The 21,259-nt window shown below is 41.8% G+C and overlaps 1 protein-coding gene across 1 annotated transcript in view; it reads left to right on the top strand.

The window, feature by feature from the left end:
* GADL1 (glutamate decarboxylase like 1) overlaps window positions 1-19,130 on the top strand; it is a 123,221-nt gene extending 104,091 nt beyond the window's left edge. Inside the window, exon 15 of the mRNA XM_041003895.1 lies at window positions 18,957-19,130. Within this exon, the coding sequence (XP_040859829.1) occupies window positions 18,957-19,130 (174 nt within the window). The remainder of the gene's footprint in view (window positions 1-18,956) is intronic.
* Window positions 19,131-21,259: the final 2,129 nt, after the last annotated feature.

The raw sequence follows: 21,259 nt of genomic DNA, 5'->3' as shown, positions 1-21,259 counted from the left end.
AAAGCATACTGCCTTTTATATTTGCTACAAAGATTGACCTTGTGGTTCAGCTGATGTCCTTTATCTCCAAAAAATTATGTAAGACACACAATGCTGTATTGATTAGAGGGATTAGAGGCTTGGCTGGGGCCTATAGCTCATTGTGAACCAAATATGGACTAATTCAGACAAACGAATTCATAGCTTTTGAATCAAAGCTGCCCACGAATTTATTTGAAGAAAACATGGATGTAGATCAAGAGACATGAAGCCACAGAAAGAAAGACTTACAGGGATGCTCAGAGTGTACTGTGTGTGTGCCTGCTACCTTTGACCATGCGTGGGGAAGTTATGTTCCAAGAATGGGCTGGCGAGGAAAAGCAAGGGAGAAAGGCGGTTGATCTGATGTCTCCATCATTGGAAAACATTGAACAGGGATCTCCAGGTGGCCGTGGTGGTGTTTCACAAGGCTTCTGCATTGGGATGTGGTGGGGCATCCAATACACCTGTTAGTTTGGAAACCCAAACAGAAGGTGGTCACCCGGGACAGCCAACGCGGATGATGGACTTAGCAGTCCTATTACAACATTATCAACACATGCATGGTGCTCAGAGACCACACTGACCAGCTGACGATGTTCTGAGAGTGAAGTGAGTGTTCTTAGAACGCTAGAACAACGTGGGTATGGAAGGACTCCTCTGGGTGTAGGACACATCTAGCTCTAAGCTCTTCAGACTCTTCCTTTCCCATTTTTTTAGAGCACTTCCAAGCAGAAATGAGTGGGAAATTATTGCCATATAAAGGAATAATCTGAAATAGCCTCTGATTTAACCTTGAAAAAGAAGGCAAAAGTAGAAGAGGAATTACCTGCAAATTCCCGAATAGTTGTACAACACAGCATACAACTTAGGGAATGTCTGCAAAAATCCTCCGGACCTTGTCTGAGGCACCAAAGCTCCCGCACACAGTCTTTTCCACTGACTGCAGAGGTCCTGGCCTTCCGTATCCATCATGCTTTGCTCTTTTGTTAGTATGTTCAACCCATTTCACATCATGTCGCTATTGATTGCTTGCTTTCCCAACCCTTCCCTGAGCAGTGCTGTGGTCTTCTCCTCACCTTCACTGGAGTACCTGGAGGGCTTGTTTGCATACAGCAAGAATGACAATGAAGTCTGGAATCCTGAGTCACCTAAAAAGAGGCATTCTGTCCACGCTCTGGTGCATCTCAGGTGCTGCCTGGCAGAGAGCTCCTGGACAAGTACAAGCCTTCTCTCCATTTTAGGTTAAAAAAAAAACACAAGCTCACAGAAGGAAGCATAGTCGGGATACTTAAAAAGTCTTCCATTGTAAAGATTTATTTGTTTTTACTGAAAAGACACAGTTAAAGACAAAGAAGGAGAGACAAAGAAAGAGATGTTTTCTCCACTGGTTCACTCTCCAAATGGCTGTAACAAGCTGGGGGAGCTGAGCCGATCTGAACTCAGCAACCACGAACTTCTTCCAAGTCTCCCATGTGGGTGCAAGGGCCTAGGAAGTTGGGCCAGCTGTAAGGAAGGAATTGGACTGAAAGTGGTGTTGCTGGGACTCTAACCAGCACCCGTAGGGGATGCCAACACCACAAGTTTAGCAAATTCAAAGCAAGTCCAGTTGATAAAGTGTTGATTTCTTTAAAAAAAATGCTCCCAAAATTCACCCGTTGCTAAAAAAGTGGGGGGCATAAGGAGTCAGGGCATGCCTGGATCAAAGATAGCACTAAATCATCGGCCTTGATCAACAATGGGAGAATGGGGAGGAAAAAGTGAGGGACGCCCAGTGTTCTGATCAGTCTGCTTCTCTCCTGCAGAGAGCGAACTCCAAGGCTATATTCCCAGAGGGCTCTGCTCGAGGCTCTGAGACATGCTGGGACGTTTTTTCCTTCCTGTAGAAGGAAGACCTGGCAACATAAACAACACGAATACAACATCTCCATCCACTTAAGACATACTGGAATAGCCACTCACCGAGTGGGACGTTGACCTTGTGTCTTCGCAAGCAACAATGCCAAGCAACGAGAAAGCGAGTTGATTTTGTGGAAGTCAGGACAGATTGAAGGCAGCCAAGGCCACTTCTGAAGGGTTGAAAGTTACAGTAATACTGCATGCTGTTGAGCTTGGGGCTTTCCACAAGGTTTTACTCTGTCTTGTACCCCCTCAGTGTTAGTAGTTCTAGAGGTACCCAAGGAACATGAGTTCAGTATGAAGAGCTTGTCAATCATGGCCCAAGCAGTTTGACACTGATGCATGGCAGTGAAAAGTTCAAGCAATAAATAAATCGGGCACTAAGTTTTCTACACAAGAATTCACAACGCTATGAAAGAATGATATTCAGCTTTCCCCCTGAGTTAAAAGTTCAGACTGCCACCTCTAGTTATTGAACAATGTTGCGTTTATTGAGCGCTTTTTTGTGTGTGCAGCTCACTGTGAAATAGGTGTTGTTGGTACTGATTTCCTGGTGATAAAAGCTATTGACTTCTAGAAAAATTTAGAATTTTTTTTTCATAGCTTAGACCTCTTAGTGTTTAACCAAAAGATACTAGGGCTGTTAGATGTGTGTCTGAAAATCTGACGCCGTGGACTCATTTTTCTCTGGGCTTTCCCGGAAGCTGACTTTCTTGAAAGCAGGAATTTGCTGATTGTGGGACACTGGAGTCAGCGGGATGGGGGTCCGCACAGAGCTGCTTGCTGTCCGCTGAGAGGCAGCTGGGGAGAGCAAACAATATGTGCGTCAGTTGGAGGACGTGACCCTCATTTCATTCTGTTTTTTTTTTTTTTTTTTCCCTAACTCTAGAACCACACATTGTTCTTTTCTGAACTCTAAATTAGCCCGAAGGGAGGCGCCCACCAATTGAATCAGGCTTGGCTTGGGCGTTTGCTTTTCTAAGTTCCTGCACTTCCTCCAACCCTACACTAGATGGTGCTCCGGCACAATCCATAGTCTTCGTGCAAATCCTCCTGTGCCAGGAGAAGGTAGGATGGCCGAAACAGGGACCTCCCTAATGGATCCAACTCCCATCTTCTGGTGTCAAGGATAAGCGGATGAGGGACGTTTTGCCTCAGTCCATGAGAAATCAAGTCTGCAAGTTGCTGATCTGTGTGTATATGCATGTAGAGATTCGGGAGGTGGTTGTGACTGCGTCTAGTCCTGGGTGTGTGTCCAGAAGCTTTGCAGGGCCAACGTGAGTACCTCGGTGGCACAGTTGATGCTGTGCGCTGGGGGCAATTTCATTTGTGCTCTCTGGTGAAGACAGTGTGTTCCGACCGCAGTCCTCTCAGGAGCCAGAATGAGGAGGAGGGGCGTAGGTGAACGGACAATGATTAGGAAACATTTGCAGGAGAGAATAAACTAGTGGAAAGGGCTAAATCATATATTCCCATTTAAATCAGAATACAGTTGTGTAGATAGTTTTCGTTTCAAAGAAAATGGAAAGTTAACATTTTATTTCTAAAAAAGACCCTGCAAAGTCCTTTGTATTCTTGAAGCCACACCTTCCACATTCTCCGTGAATGTTGGCATTCCTGAGTGTTGGAAGTCTGGAAGTCCTAGTCTGAGAACAAAATATCAAGTAGAAAAAGATAGGGACGTCTTGGAAGAAGGCTTTGCCTGTCACTTTATTACTCAGTGAAGTATGTCCTGGTGCCACTTTGTCCCCATGAGAAGACTCTCAGTGAGAGATGCTTGCCTCTCTCGTGTCCCCACACTTGGCTTCGGTGAGAATCAAGGGGGTGCTTGGTAAGAACTATTGTCTGCAGGCCCAGCCTTGTGGAGCTTGGCAGCTCGACAGTTTTGCCATGAGTAGCATTTGGAATTCTGTACTTTATGTAATAAGTCCCTGATGCCAAAGTAACTTTTCCATGTGCTGGAAACAGACAAGGTGAGGGCTGGTTCAATGCTACAGGCTGCCTCCCACCCACAACCCCTTGCTACCACTGTTACCGGCACTGTATGTGGAAGTGGCATGACACTGGGATTAAATGAACATTAAGACATTTCACAGTTCTCTATCCATTTCATCACATGTATATTCAAACACACATCATCTCAGAAGAAGTTTTTGTTTTTAATAGCAGTGGTTCCTCCTCTGTGAATAAGATAATCATTTCCCTAAGAGTATACACTCCTTCCCGGGGGACTTCCCAAGAAACTATTGTAAGTGTGATGCATGTTGAACTATTCACCCTGAGACTAGAACAGACCCTGCACGGTTAGGCACCAGATGGGTACTACTTGGCGACAGAGAAAATGGAAAGGATAGTGGGAGAAGACTTTAGAATTTGAGGAACAGGAACAGGGTGAAGTGCAAGGACTGGTCTTGGAAGACAAACCTCGAATGTGAAATCAGGCAGAAAATGTACAGGGATACGTGTCTCTCTAGTGTCTCTCTAGTGGTGCTGGGTTTACAGAGAGGAAAGGGAGCAAGAGCGATATCATCAACTGTGCCAAAGGTGGCAGAAATTGGCCATGGGCTTCTGAACATCTTTGGCCCTAATAATGCAGGATAGGAGACAGCAAAACCTAGACCAATATGTGGAAATGCGTGGCGAGAAAGAAGATCTGACCTGCCAGTGCAAGCTCCTCGAGTCAAACGTGGGACTTCCGTTAAACAGAGCAGCTCTCTAGCCAAGTACTTGGCACCAGGGTTTGCTTTTCTATCCCTCGTCCATACAGGCTGGAGACCTGGCATGGGATTTTAGGAATTTCATGACTTTGATCATAGATAATTATTTTCTATCACTCAAAATACACCCCTGTGTTAAAAATAAAGCACTTCCATATCAGGTCAATATAATTAGGAAACTAATTAATGGGCATGCAAATCATGACATATATTAATATTTATTCTTCATTACCATAAGTTTGTCTTATCAAGCCAATTGCTCAGCAAATGTTTACTGAAAAAAATTATCTGCCTCACCTCATTACTGCTTGACCTCACTCATTAATGTAGCATGCATTAAATAGGCTTGCCTTGAGAATCCATTCTGAGTTTACAGTCAAACAACAGGAGATGAAAGGAATGAAATTCACCGAGCAGTTAGTCAACAGCTCTTCTCACTTCATCTTAATTAATTCCTTAAAAAAAAATCTTACAATGCAGCTCTTATCATGTCTATTTTTCACATGGGAAAATCGAAGACTTATCCATAATCTTCAGTGGCATTGGATAGCATTTCCTGTTGAATCAACAGAGTCAGGATGTGGGATCTTCTTCATTAGGTTTATGAGTTAGGGTTTCTTTTTTCTTTTTTCTTTTCAGCCATGTGTGCATTTTGTTTTTATTCTTTTCTTTGAGAGGCAGAGAACTAAAGATTGGGAGGGGGAACCAGACACAGACACAAAGTGGCCATTTGCTGATTTGCTGACCTTTGCCCGTGATGACCATGGCTGGGGCCAGAACAAAGCTGGGGGTTGGAGCTCACTAGGAATCTCCCAGGTTGGTGGCAAAGACCCAACATTTGAGCCATCATTGCTTCATCCCAAGATCTGGATTGGCAAGAAGCTAGAGTTGGGAACAAAGCTACAACTCCAGCCTAGGCACTTCAATATGGGATGCTAGCACTGCAACCAGAGTCTTCATTGTTAAGACAAATACTACTAATCACTAGTTGTACATCTTTCTGCATTCTCACACTACAGAAGGGGTCAGCCTCCGGGCCAAACGCAGGTGGTCGCTCACTTGTGTGTATGTAGTTCAATTGGACTATGTCTGTATAGTTGTGTTTCCTCTTGTATGCTGCTGCTTCTGTTGGCACCCTGAGAATTATAACAGAAATTTTATAGCAGTAAAACCTAAAATATTTACTATCTGGTCCTTTATAGCAAAATCTTGCCAGTCTTATGTTACACAGATGGGTACCACTTCTCCTTAGGACTGGGTCATGTCTGTGTTGGCAGATCCCTGCAGAATCCTCAGATCGGTGCCTTGATCCTTTCTATTGGGGTCTAACTGAGTCCTTGGAGCTTAGAGCTTTGGCCTTCTATGTCTAAGGCAGAGAACAAGGGACCACCAAGCCTCAATAGTTTATCCTAATGCCAAAGATTGTGTCCTGGTCATATTTCTACCTCTAAGCATCAGCAGCAGCACTGCTAGTCTCCTGATCTTTATCCCATCATCTGGACTTTGTAAAAGGGAAGTGCCAGTTGGGAACCAGCCATTCCTGTGTCAAAGGAAAAAGGAGAGAGAGAGGTGGACATTTACTGCAGTGGTGGAGTTATTGCTTTCGGTACCGGCTTCACTCTAGGTCGAGCCCCTACTAGGTCTGCTTTGGATCCAGCTTCCTGCTAATGTGCCTGGGAAGTAGCAACTGACAGCTTTAGTACTTGGGTTCTTGCAGCCCATATGGGAGACCCAGATGGAATTTCTGCCTCCTGACTTTGACCTGACCCAGCCCTAGCTACAGATACGTAGGGAATACAACAGCGGTGGAAGATGTGTGTGTGTGTGTGTGTGTGTGTGTGTGTGTGTGTGTGTGTGTGTGTGTGATGCTCTACTTATTAAATTAACTAAAAATAAATGAAATTTAAAAAGAGAGGGGGGCACTTGGATCTCTCTCTACTCCCACAGAGGTATCCCAGGGTTCCAGGCAAATGCAGCCCTGGGTACCATGACAGCAAAAGGAGCATCGGAATAGTTGAACATTGAATCATTGCTTTCTCCGACACACAGATGCTCCTAACGGCACTGTGGAGTCAGGGTGAATCGGGGTCTCTGTGAGTCTCAGCCTCTGAACAGGCCATTGTCCTATGCTTTGCTTCAGCATCCCAGCCATGTCTCATTTTGCATTTCTGTTTTTCATGCTGAGCTGTGTGTCCCTGACTTGATAAATCATCAAGAGTGGAGTGAAAGCAGGTGCAGGGCAGAGCTACTGCTCAGCTCCCATCAGGAGCCTGGCCCTGTTCTGACGCCCCTAGTTATTCCACCTCTCTGATTTCTATTTACTGGAGTTATGGAATCGAAAATAAAGTCACTGAAAAAGCTGACGCGTGATACACGTTTCAATTTCTTTTTTAAAGAAAGCCGGCCCCTTTGTGAGCAGGAAGATGAAAGTTGCCTGTTCTGTGCAGCTATTTCTGGCTGTTCTACCTGCGGGTCAGTGAAGTAGAACACAATATTCAAAGATGCTCTCTCGAACTGGGGCACAACTGTGTTTAGAAGATGAGAGAATTATTTTAGGGAGCCACACCATCCTCTGTTCACACAGGTTGAAACAAATGAACACAGCCTCTTTGGGCTCCAACAAAGTCCAGAGACGGACTTGGCAGCCCAGATCGCGCCCTGTGTCGTACAAACATCTGTGCTCAGTTCTCCATTCGGCACAAGTCCATTAAGCCAAAAGTTATGCAAAAACAGACCTTGAAATGAATTGCATCATTTCTACCTGTTTCTGAACAAGTAAATAAAAAGCCAATCCAAAGTTATTTCTCCTACTTAAAATGGAAATAAAAGGATAAAAATCCGAGTAATGCATTCATACACACAGGCTAACTGACCTTCAAAAGTATTAGGAAGGATTAAAGGTTATCTCAGTGTTACATCCTGTTTTTAATATGCTATATTAAATGAATATATCCTAGATAAGAAAACCATCCCTGCTTAGCTCAGTAATGCCTTAGGAGTACTCACCACTGAGTTAGTATTTTGCTGGGAGTGCTAGTGTATATATACAGTGACTATTGAAGACGTGGAAAACCGAAGCATGTTCAATTTAGGTAGTCTGGTCATGTAGTTATTAAATATAAGAGAATCCAATGAAAAGCTTTCAGAAATTATCTGTAGATACACAGATCAATCTGCTAAGAAAGACATTTTTCTGACATAGAGAATAAGAAACGAGGAGCTAGAAAATGGAAATTTGTATAGCAGATAGATTTTGACTGTGTGACTTCTTCACCATCATAACAAAAACATGTTAAAGGGACCCAGCGCGGTGCCCTGGCTGCTGAAGACCTTGCCTTGATGCGCCGGGATCCCATATGGGAGCTAGCAGTACCACTTCCCATCTCAGTAGCCCCACTTCCCATCCAGCTTCCTGCTTGTGGCCTGGGGAAGCAGTCAAGGAAGGCCCAAAGTCTTGGGACCCTGCACCCATGTGGGAGACCCGGAGGAGCTCCTGGCTCCCAGCTTCGGATAGGCTCAGCTTCGGCCACTGTGGTCGAAGTGAATCATCGGATGGAAGATATTTCTTTCTGTCTCTCCTCTCTGTATATGTATGAGTTTGCAATAAAAACAAATAAATCTTTAAAAAGCTTTTCATGGAGAAATTCCTAACATTTTCTGAAAAATTTCTTTTAAGATTTATTTGCCATTATTTGGAAAGGTAAATATATAGAATGAAGGATAGACAGAGAGAAAGGTCTTCCATCTGCTGGCTTACTCTGCAAGTGGCTTCACTGGCTGCATACAAGAGCCAATCTGAAGCCAGGAGCCAGGGAACTCTTCCAGGTTTCCCTTGCAGGTGCAGGGCCCCAAGGCTTTGGACCATCTTCCATTGTTTTCCCCAATATTAAGCAGGGATCTGGATGGAAAGTGCAGCAGCTAGGACATGAACCAGTACCCATATGGGATCCCAGCACATGCAAAGTGAAGATTTAGCCACTAGTCTACTGCACTGGACCCTTCTCAACATTTTTAAGAATAATATGGGAACTACATTAATTTTAAAATACCATCATAGTGGTTTTTTAAATCCTCATAATACATAAAGCACATGTCTTTACAAGTTCAGCTTTTGCTCAGGTTTAAACACTGGCGTGATGCTGGATGCAATAGAGGATGGGGAAACACGTGTAAAAGACTCCCAAATAGAGACACAGGGTGACCTCTGTGTGCAACTGACTTTTGGGAAGGTAATGACCGTCTGTACTCAATCAATCTAAGGGCCAAAAGACAATTTTGGAAAATTGAATGGAAGAAAAAAAAATCTACTAAGGAGCTAAGGATGTATGCTCACGGATGCAAGCAAGGGCATGGGTGAAGATAGGAGGGGTAAGGAGAAGGTTGCAGGGGGAGGTCCAGGAAGGCGCGTGCAGGCTGATGGGACCAGGTGTCTAACTGAGGTACAACTGAGACATCTTGACAGCCTGTGCAGAACAGGTGCCTCTCAGGTCAGGACAGTGTGATAATGTAGACTTGCATCCTCCTTGACCCTGACTTGTCACCCCCACCATAATCTGCCTTAGCACCAATCGTTCTGTAATTCAGTAGGAAAGCACTCCATGTCTCATATGCAGCTTTTGCACCTTGGAGTTATTGCTGCATCCTTGCAGGAACTTCCACCTGCCCCTGCACCTTCAGTGCTAAGCTGAGGCTTTGCATCCCTGCCCAAGAACCTCATGGCTTAGTAAAGGATTATTGGCATGGAATAAATCAAAAGGCAGGATTTCAGTCCTGCCTGCACCAGACCAAACATGGGACAGGAAAAGGAAGCTACACCAGAGTGACCCTGAGAAATCCACAGGAAAAGGAAGCAGGTTTTGAATATGTTTTGAGAGTTTTTCAGGTGGGTGTCCTCTCATCAAGGCCATGGGTAAAGTTTGAATGCAACATCAGTGTGGCTAACATCTTGCAAATCTGACACGTGTAGTGGGCAGTAATGCTGGGAGCAAAGTTCTGTATACTTGTCAAATGCCAGATGCACTGTTGAGAAAAGCTGAGCCGTTGCCCTGGGTACTTAGACAGAAACACGAGACTGTACTGATTTATGGAGCAATGCTCTACAGGTGGTAAGAATCTTTGGAAGGCAAGAGGAAAATCCTGTTACACTTGTCCAAATCTGTACTTCACTGACCCATCAATTTAGTCAGTTGCTTAGGGCCAAAGCAAGGTTAATGACTCCTGAGAGAGAACCGAAGAGTGTCAAGAGAGAGTGTAGATAATGTCTACAGAGGGCAAGAAACACCTGAAAATGATTCGCAACAGGGCTACTCTTGGAAGAAACGTATTTCTTCCTTGGTCAGGTTTATTTCAAGCATTGCAAGGTGTACAATGCCTTGATGTAGGAACAGGAAAGAGGAAGGCAGCGCTTCATGTCATGACAGCAATCCACAGTACTTTGGCATGCTCCCGGTTGCCCTGAGCCAGCGGGCACTGCCTTGGACTGAGAGCTGTTGAGTCACCTCTGATTGGAAGGAGCATTGTAAGGATCTCTAACCATGGACTAACATTGGGTGTTGACCCACAACAGTTTCTCAGGAGTTGTTAGCTCAGATGGTTGCTGGGGTACAAGTGACTCTTAAGCTTTTGCTTTATAGAGTGTATAAAATGTTTATTGTGTCCATTCATCAGCTAACGCTTCCAGTTCAGTTCGGTTTGTTTTTATGACTGTTCATTTCAGCCGGCTTGTGTACATGACTGACATTAGGTCATTGGAATTGCTGTCATCGTCATTTCTATGTTGTAAACACAAAATGTGAGAATGTTTTTTAGCCTTTCTAAGATTCTAAATGCTTTTTTGTGCCTTTGCTCATTTGTATTGAAAACAGCATGAATGGCAGTTTTTTTTTAATCAACACATATTTTGTGCCTGTCTAATTTACAGATATATTTTGGAGAAATATAAGAGCAAAAATCTGTACTGGAGAAAATAATATACAAAGTGTAGCTTATTCCTCCATACTCTTGCGAAGCTAAAATCATTTCTTATGTGCATCTCATTTCATGAGCTGTAGCTAACCATTTTTAGATAATTTAGGTGTGAAATATGGACACTGATACACCTTTCCTACAAATTATGGGGTTGAAAGTAGACATCACAGTATAACAAGTAAGATTGCACAAAGGAATAAAAATGAGACAGGTAACGAATGGCAGAAAGCATATTTAAAAAGAAAACTGACTTCAAAAAGCCATCGAACCAAAGTACTCATTGTTTTTTGGGTCATAGTTATATGCATTGAACATTTTATTGTGCTTTTTGATTGACATAAATGCTGGTTAAACACTTCTTTGAAGGACACGGTTTTATTTTATTGTAAAATGAGCACAAACAGTCTAAGAGTAGGACACCCCCCTCTCCTCTCCCTGTATCTCTCCAAGCCACCGTTCCTGCCAAAACAACTTTCATTTCCAACATCACCATGGCATCTCCCAGTGCCCCACTGAAAGAACCATCCTTCTCCACGGGTGCCCAAGTATTGTGAGAAGAAGCGATTGAGATGGCTGCTCCATCCATAGGCCACCACATGTGTCTTGGGGAAGTTCACATTGAGATGCTACGACTGGGGCTTGGATCCAACTGATTTGCATCATGCGATGTCTTTAGAGCACACCAAATACAAGAGGACTTCGAAGGATTGTGGAAAAGTAGAATTCAAAACTAAGCTCATGTTAGAAATCTTGTGAAACCTTGTCAAAGCAATGGACTTTTGTTCATAATCCATTTTCTATGAACCTTTTGAAAATCTCCCATATGCATAGATCTCAATTTTTTTATTCCAGAATAACTTTGTATTTTAATTCCCTTTTCCCACTGACTCTCTGAAGTACCATCATAACGCTCTTCTTCCTTCCTTTGATAAAAATGCAAATGACAGGACAGCCCAAGGCAACTGGACACACAGACAAGTCATGAATTTTCAGTGTGTGGTCTTCTCAAGTGTCCAGAGAGACCATTTTTTTTTTAACTTAGACAATATATATGCATTTTAAACAATATAACACAGCAGATAGAATTTGCTAAAAATACAACAAAGTATTATTGCTGCTCACAATGGATCACAATGGAAAGTTTCTAAAACCCAAACCAAAACAAACCAATAAAACAATCCCTACCAAAATAATCAATAATCGCCTTAAGAAAAAACTTATTGTTATTGGCAGGGGAGGGGGGCGGGGAAGCTGGAACTTAAATAGAAGACTAGTGTGGAAGCCACATGCAAAAAGTGCAAGCTTTCATTTCTGAATTTTGGAAATTAATAGATATTTAAATACAGTTCAGATGCTTTGGGGAGAAAGAATAAATTGAAAGTCATTTTTAAAAAGAGTTATTTATTTTTATTGAAAAGTCAGATAGAGAGGAGGAGAGACAGAGAGGAAGATCTTCCATCAGATGATTCACTCCCCAAGTGATCACAACGGCTGGTGCTGTGCCTATCCGAAGCTGGGAGCCAAGAGCTTCTTCTGGGTCTCCCACGTGGGTGCAGGGTACCGAGGATTCCACCATATAGATATAACACAATTTTAAAGTATCCATTTTGTAGATAAAAGACATTTGTGTTGTTTCGAATGGTTGTTCTAAATATTCACTTTTTTTGGCTAGTAAGATTATACAGCCAAGAAGAAAGAAGAAAAATACAGCCAAAGAAGAAAAAGAAATAACATGTTCCATCGTTTTTACCTGATTTGATACTGTAAGAAAAAAGTGTGCTAACTTCTTCATTGAATGTGTAACTTAATGAAATGTCGAAGCGATGGGATCATTTTACTTAGGACTAAATCAAAAGGAAGAAAAATATTTCTGCAATTTAGGACTGTGAACAAGAGCCAGCTGTGTTGCAAGAAATTCTGTTTCTATGTTTTAAGGGTGTAAATAAAATCATTTATCAGGAAGCAATTCCTATATAAACCTAAGAACATCACTTCACCCTTTGCATGTGTGTGCTTACCCCTTAAGGAAATTTCTTCTTCATTCAGTTTCCCTCCTTGAATCATGTGAAGATTGAATACTAAAGTATAATTTTTAGCTAAATTCAGGACCAATGTCAGAAACCTACATTATATCATGCATAGTAAGATTCAGTTCATTTTTATAGAAAAAAAAAAGCCCAACTTGCTTAGAGATTAAAATAGGCCTTGTGGTGTAGTGGGTCAGGCTTTTGATAGAAATTCTGGCATCCCATATGGGAGTCCCAATTACTCCACTCCCAAGCTAGTTCCCTACTAATGCTCTTAGGAAAGCAGCACAGGATAACCCAAGCACTTGAGTCGCTGCCGCTCATGTGAGAGACCTGGATGGAGGTCCTGGCTACTGGCTTTGGGTCAAGCCAGTTCCGGCCATTGCAGCCATTGGAAGAATGAGCTAGTACATGAAAGATTCTCTCTCTCTCTTTCTTCTTCTTCTTCACTATCTTTAACTCTGCACTTGCACATAAAAACCTTTTTTTTAAAAAACAGTCTGAGATCCAACATGAGTGTTCCAAGGACCTTAAATTCACTGAGTCATGAAAAGGCAATCGTAATGCTTTGCTGATTGGAATCAAATACAAGAGAAACTAGTGAACAAATGGAAGAATTGCATGTTTCTCATAGATCTAATTTTCCATGTCTGTGGGACTGGACATTTCAGACTGCATGGTTAACTTCTCATTGATCGCTGACCAGCTTTCAGCTGATGAGATCTGTGACTGTTCCCTCTTGATCACACTGAGGGAGGAAAAAAAAAACCTGATTTGGTTCCCAAACTTCAACTGCACTGACCTGCACCTGTCTCAGAATGAGGAGAGCATATATAAATCCAGCTAAGTCCTCTGAGTTGTTCTGGCTGATTCTTCTCTGCAACTAGCATACTTCAGTCCTCGGATGCATTCATTTTCTGAATTCTGGGCTCCAGCCTTGATCTACACTGCACCTCTCTCTGAGATGACCCCCAACTGTTAAAAAAAGGGCAAGGGAGGAGAACTCAATGAAGAAAGGAGATAGGTTGATTCTCAACAGTTTTGGTCCTGAGGACGTAGTGCAAGCATTTCATGCTTTTTCCTCTAAAGAGATTTCAGTCTCTTGCTTGGAAGCTCTCTTAGGTCTCTCTCCAACTTATCATATGAGGGTGGAAATTATTTGAAATCTATATTATTTGAGAAGGAAGTATAAATAAGTACTTGCATATGTTTCAGAAAAGCCAGCTGAAAGAAAGCAGTTGCTACCCATCTGTGTTTCGTGTTTCCTGTTCTGCTGGAGGAGGATCAAGATGTTTATCATTTCTTGGCTCAATGCAGAATTTCTGAGAGAGAGCCTATGAACATGATGTTCTATGTACTTTTGCTTTTAGAGAGCCGTTTTTTATAGACTAAAAAGTATTTTTCCATGCAGTCCAAGGAGATGGTAAAGGTTGCCAAAGACCAAATATGGCTCATTGTCTATATATTTATGTAAAGCATATGAGTTAAGAATAGGTTTTATGTTGTTTATTGTTTTAAAAGTCTATTTATGGAGTGGGTGGTATGATGCAACTGATTAAACCACCGCTTGGGATGCCTACAGCTCATATCGAATGCTGGCTCAAGTCCTGTGTATCTACTGCAAAAAAGGTTTACTTGCTCATGAACAGGAAAAAAAGCAAATGTGGCCCAAGCCTTTGAGTCCTTGCTATGCACATGGAAGACCAACATGGAGTTCTGGGCTCCAGCCTTGTCCTATTCCACTGCAGGCTGTGGTAAGCCTGTAGGGTGAACATGCGGGTGGAAGTTGCAAGAGGATCACAGTCAGGGACATGTTGAACTGATAGAGAGGTTCCACGAATGGATTGCAAGGATCCTGATGGACTCCACGGTTTCCCTGACATTCCATAATTGAAGCAGTTAAAACTGCGACATGTTCGTCAACTACAGCATAGAGATGTGGTGGAATAGAAAAAGTTCAAAAGGACATAGGCTCGTGCCAGTGAGCAAAGTAACATAAAGATTCTTGGCTAAAATAATACCCAGCTAAAGAAGTGGAAGGAATGAAAGCAGAGCAGCCGTCACCAAAGTGTGAAGGCAGAAATCCAGATTGATTCCATTTGAAGACTTCAAAGCAACTTAGCAGGCTGACTTGACAGTTGAATTTTCGAATGAACAGCCACAAAATTGAATCTGTAATTTTTGTATCTTTTAATTTCATTTTTTCCTACCATTTTTTTTTTATTTCACAAAAATACTACTTTGTAATACCTGGAAGAAAATTAAACAGATCCTGTCTTATAGCGAGTTTCAGAACCACGTTATCTATTTTAAAAAATGGATTATTGTTAATGTTTACAATGAAACACATTTTTAAACAAAGATGTGATTTTAGGGGTATTACTATTTTATTTTAATCAAACGTTATGACAGTGTCCAGCTAGTCACTTATTATCAAATTGCTGTACTGGGCCAGAGAAAGAATCATTTCAATGTTTCTTCCCCTTGGGCTTAAGCAACTTTTAAATATCAAATGCTGTCTTGTGCTGCCATGGTATGACAATGAAATCCTGTGTAAATGACTAAGTTATTGCTGGTACATAATGTATGGAGTTAGCAAAAAAAAAAAAAAAATAGAAATCCGACAGAAATGTGTAGCCTAAGTCACTGTGCAACAAAATAGAAATGTCAGGATCTTCCTCCACTTGAGATGCAGGGACCGGCGCATAGAGGCGAGAGAACAGAATTTGATTTACAATTTGAAGGAAAACCAGCAGTAAAATAATTGAGAAGCAGAAAGCAATCTCACTCCTGCCAAATTGCTTTCCGCCATGCATGCTTCATTTAAGAGCAATATTCGGATACTTACATTTGGTTTGTGTGTATTTCCCCCCCTGGTGAATATTCCATCCTGTGAGATGAAGAATGCTATGATCAGTGAAAGAGAATATTCAAATCACCCAGCATTGGATTATGTCCAGATGCTTTATAAATAGAAAACACTTGATTTTGCAAATGCAAAGGCTATAAGTTAGCTGTTCATGAGACCATCCTTGGTCCAAAAAATTGCCAAAAATGTGGGGTTCTTTTAAATAAACTAAGTTTGTGGGAATCAGGCATGTGGGAGAATATCACAAATGGTAAACAACTGGCAAAATATTTGTTCACAGTAATAGCATCTATTACTACTGCTGTAACAGTAATATTTGTTATAGAGATTCGATGTTGCTGATGAGTTTTCTTCCCAGCAGCGATTATAGACAAAGGACATCCTCCCCTCTTTACATACTAGAAGCTGCCTCTAGGAAATGCAGTCCACAGATACATAAATAAAATATGTAATGTACTGTCAAACCCAGGCTTGGTTCTCTGAGTCATACGGTACTTACTCATTTCTTCATAATCTTGAAAAACCAGTGGGGAAAAAAGTCTGCCTGAGAAGCTTGGTGTTTCTCATGCTTTACACGAGAGGAAGAATTTAAAGACCCAAAATAAATGCCTACAGAAAAATCTGAGAACTTTCTTGCTTACATGAGGAACCTTTTCAGGTTTGCTAATAGGAAATGCAAATTGGCAGTTATTTAACTAATTTTAATTGATATATAATATATATGTAGTTATTTCTGGGCAACAGCATTGGAATTTATGTATACAGTGTGTAATGATCAATTCAAGATCATTAGCATTTCCAGCCCCTCCATTGGCATCATTTGTATGCATTGGGAATATTCAAAACTATACTTCAGTTACTTAAAATTATTTTACTTATTTGTTTGAAAGACATAGAAAATGAGAGACAGACAGAGAGATCCTCCTCTGGCTCACTGCTCAAATGGACTGGGACAGTAGCTAGGAACTCCTAAACAAGACAAACCCAGGAGTTTGGAGTGCCCGTTTGGGATGCTGTATCATATGGAGCAACTTAGTTCATTGCTTCCCAGTGCTGGCTCTCATGAGGCTTTTCTTGGGGGGAGATGTGATGGTGAAGGTGCTGTCTGTCATTGTTATCTAAACTACGTACACCTAGGTTTCTAAGTGGAATGAACCTTAGACACCTTTGCTGCTGTCTGAGTACAGAAACAGCATTGATTTCCTTAACCTCTGCGAAGCTCAGAATGTAAGCTGTGGTGCATTTTAGAATACAACCCAATGTTCCAGAGTTTCCGTGAAGTTTGCCTCTGCCCTTATCTTTTCCTACCCATATGTTTTCTTGCCTTGCCTCTTTATACTGTAGGAAACCTGTCACCCTTGTCTAGAATAGTGGCTTGGTTTTTCTGAAAAAGTGTATGGTGGCGTTATGAGCAAGGGATAGTCGATGCTTTGTAAGATTTCAGGTCCAAACTTAACACAAAAGGGAAATAAGTGTTTCTTCAAAATTGCCCTTGACCATCTCTTAAAAAAGGCTCAAGTCTAATACAGAGTGTCCCAGGGCTCTAAACGACTCCTTCTTCCATTGTCCTTGGAGTAGAGGAGATTGTGTTGTTGGAGTAGTTTTGGTTTAGAAGGGTGTAACTGGCAAGGCATTGGTGTGTTTACGAACCAGGATGATGTGTGAGAGAAAGGCTCATGGGAACTGGAAATCATAATAGTCTCCTTGGAAACTTGAAGGCACGTTCTGCCTGACGTGCTTCAGGAATGCTTTCCTCCCTTCTGGATGAGCTAAGTGGCTACTCTGAGAAGACAACAACAACAGCAGAGACTCGTTATATTGTATTTCCACATACTCGAGTAGCGCACACTCAACACTTTTTCAGTGAGCTAGCATAAAACCCAAATGGAAAAGCTTTTGCTTGTATTTCCAGGCCAGCCAGAGTACATCCTCAACTTTTTATAACTCTCAAAAATTAACCTTCCCTATCTTAAGCGTTTATAACCCAGCTGCTGAGTTGGTATGTTACTGATTTGAAAATGTGGTCCTTAAGTGGGACTTATTTTCCATGTGGTCCTTAAATGGAATTTATTTCTTCAAACATTAACCTTTTAGAGGGAAAAAAAATGTGAATTTGTGTTACCCAGCTCCATACTTCCCATGCAAGCTAAAAAAACTTTGACATATGGACTTTACACTTTTGTAAGCATCTTTATACCTCTTAATAAACAGGGGCGGGGGCAAATATTTGGCACTGTGATTAAGATGATTCTTGGGACCACAAGTGTCTATTAATATGCACTTAATGCACATTCCATTAGGAGTGCTACATTGAAGTCCTGTCCCATTTCTGATTCTAGTTTCCTGTTAATAGGCACATAGTGGTGATGGCTCAAGGACTGGATTGAATTCACAGCTCCTGCCTTCCAGACTGTTGTACTCTCTCTTGCTCTCTCACCACTTCAAATAGATAAAAACAAACATCTGTTGTTAAAAAAAAAATACAGAGTACATTTATTTCACACATGAGGATGCCAAAGTTTCATTTTCTTCTAGATCCTTTATGTACTTTTCAAAGTATAGTAACTGATAAAAAAATATACAGACTTATTAATAGACTAACACATAAACTAATACACTGTTGGTCTTCAGTGTAAGGCCCGGTGCAATAGCATAGTGGTTAAAATCCTTGCCTTGTACATGCCGGGATCCCATATGGTCGCTGGTCCTAATCCTGGCGGCCCCGCTTCCCATCCAGCTCCCTGCTTATGGCCTGAGAAAGCAGTTGAGGACGGCCCAAAGACTTGGGACCCTGCACCCACGTTGGAGACTCAGAAGAGCTCCTGGTTCCTGGCTTTGGATTGGCTCAGCTCCAGCTGTTGCTGCTGCTTGGGGAGTGAACCGTCGGATGGAAGATCTTCCTCTCTGTCTCTCCTCCTCTCTGTGTATCTGCCTTTCCAATTAAAATAAATAAATCTTTTAGAAAAATAGCAGTGTATATAATACATATATTAATTGTTCCTCAGTAGACAACTTTCTCTAGTAGACAAGTTTCTCTATTTATGACTCACTTTGTTCAAAATGCTGGAACGCTAGTATTTTACAGTTAAGGCGAGTTGGGAATATAACATTTGGTGCTTCTGAGATTAGGACCTTGGGGACACCCAATTTATTGTTAAAGAGGCAGAACTGTATATAATTATTTTGATTCTGGAGCCTGGGTTTGGAGTAAGACTGCCAGAGGTCTTGGGAAATTTATTTAATCTGCATATGCCTAAAGTTCCCCCTCTATCATTGCACATATTAATAGTGAAGATGATGTGAATTGGCAGATCTCTTGAAATTTAACTCATACGCTGTGAGTTCTCAGTTGTTAGTGTCAACCTCTCATATATCAAAATGAGGTTCTCATCAGTAGAGGACAGGTGACACACCGTGGTGGTATGATCTTTCACCTCCGCGCCTTCTGTCTCCACGCAGGTGGCCCCAGCCATTAAGGAGAGGATGATGAAGAAAGGAAGCTTGATGCTGGGCTACCAGCCCCACCGAGGGAAAGTCAACTTCTTCCGCCAGGTGGTGATAAGCCCTCATGTGAGCCGGGAGGACATGGATTTCCTGCTGGATGAGATAGAACTGCTAGGGAGAGACATGTAGCTGTGGCTTTTGTTCCTCTGGGGGGGCATGGATCCTGCCCTGGGGAAGACGTCTCTGTAAAACACAGTAGATTGTAGCCACCACCTGATGCAAAACAGGAAGTAATCCCGGCCCAGACTCATCAAAACGGAAATGCTATGCAAGGGTTCCTTACATGCTGAGCCCTAAGATCACGCTAATGCTGAAAGTAAGGGTGGGGGGCAAGGGGGTAGAAGGGAGGTTGCTTCACAAGGATTGTCTCTGAGATATGGCCTTGAAGAGAGCTTTGTAAGCCTCACGTGGGTTCTGGGTTCTCTAGGCTTGCTTTGCTCTCCAAGGAGCAGAGGATGTGATGGTTTGAAGCAGTGGTCCTCTAAGTGTGGCCCCAGTGCTGGTAGTATCAGTATCACCTGCAAACTTGTTCAGAGGGAGAGGTTCCCAAATCCTATGCCTCAGTCACAGTGAGTGAGCGACTCAAGGAGGGTCCCAGCAGCCTGTGCTTTTAAAGAAAATTGTGTAGTGACTGGATAATCAGTGTGACGCTTTGCCAGCAAAGGGAGGCGAAATAGTTTAGTAGCCCTCAAGCCCCGTCTTTGGAAAAATGTAGCTGTTACCATTTATTGCAGAAATATTAAAAGGCATCAGGAGCGTGGCAAAGCTAATTTTTAAGAGCCAGAATATAAAACAGGTTTATTTTATCATGTGTTGTGCCTGCAGAATGTGTTTTCTCAATAGTTAAAACAAACCTTTATTTATGATCATTTAAGTTAGGAAGTAGGATTTTTTTTTTTAAAAAAAGCACTTTGTAATGTGGCGTTTTCCATCAGCAAGCAATAGTTGTAACTATCTTCCAAAAGCATTGTGTTTTTAGCTGGGTGTGAACCTTATGGGTGTGTGCGAGTGTGTTACTCTTTGAATGTGACTGGCCCATTTCTTACCATGCTTTCTGCCTTGTAGCGAATAACCAGAGTGAAGCCCAGGGCTATATGCGACATTCCCTTTTGCAAGTTTGTAGTGTCTGACAGTGAAACGATTTTATTAGGCAGAGAATCACGGGGTTAGAGGCCTTTCAGTAGAAATCCTGCCCCCATTTTTCCTAGAATGGATAACTACCATTCTTTCTCTGACCCTTGGTCTTAGATTTCTCAGAATGTTTTTTAACTAAGAAATTGATAGAATTCATATTTGTGAGTATAAAGTTCAAGAAGATGGGATATGGAGATAATTCCCATCTGCATATCCCATATACGAGATCTCCGATCCCCATATATTAGAGGTGAATGATTTAAATGTGTTCTAGTGTTGGACTTAGCATATTCAATAATCTTTTCATATTCCATCATTAGCTTGTATCTATTTACATTTCAAACAGCGAAGAGCAGATGTGTAATGCTTACTTTTATTGCATATTTTCATTTTACTGTGCATGATTTCTCAATACCTCCATTGGTTTAAAATAATTTAATCTGTTTCTGAATTAGTTCAAGTTCTCTGGTGATTAATATTTGTGTGTGTATGTGAGGGAGATGGGAGGGCATGAGTATTTTGCATATTTTGTTGCCTTTTCATTTTAATGTCTATATAAAATGCTTCTAAAATTGATGTTTGCAAAATTTGGTTTCATGAAATAAAAAACCATGAATACCCTAAATATTATTGACTTTTTATGTCATCTTCTCTTTCCTGGATTGTATGAATACATTTTAGAAGAGAACTGTACTTGATTGACATTCTAGCCTCATGATTGAGGGAGTAGGTTAGAGACTGTCTTATTAACAGTTAAAATCAGCCTACCCCCTCCTATTCCGCAGGATCACACCCTCTCTGCCTCTGCTAGGCTAATCCCTCTCCAACCATGTTATTGTGTCCTCAACCTATTGCACCACCTTGCTCTGTCCTGGAGATGGTGTTTTACCTTTGGTTACACTCAAGGCAGAAAGGAGATGAGGATTTGAAGGAAGGCCACACATTCATTTGGTGGTGCTAGGAAGCACTGTTTACAGATGGGTGAAAGAAAAAAAAAAAACAGAAGAAAGGGAATTGGTACTGTGGACAATAGTGAACAAATCATGCCATGGACAACTACAGTTCAGTTTTACTTAACATCTGGGAACAGGTGTGGGGCAAACCTCAGAGATGCCCCATCCCAA

The sequence above is a fragment of the Ochotona curzoniae genome, unplaced genomic scaffold (assembly GCF_017591425.1).
Source record: "Ochotona curzoniae isolate NIBS_2020 unplaced genomic scaffold, NIBS_Ocur_1.0 contig_1302, whole genome shotgun sequence".
Lineage (NCBI taxonomy): Eukaryota > Metazoa > Chordata > Mammalia > Lagomorpha > Ochotonidae > Ochotona > Ochotona curzoniae.
This window is presented reverse-complemented; position numbering and strand designations above follow the sequence as displayed.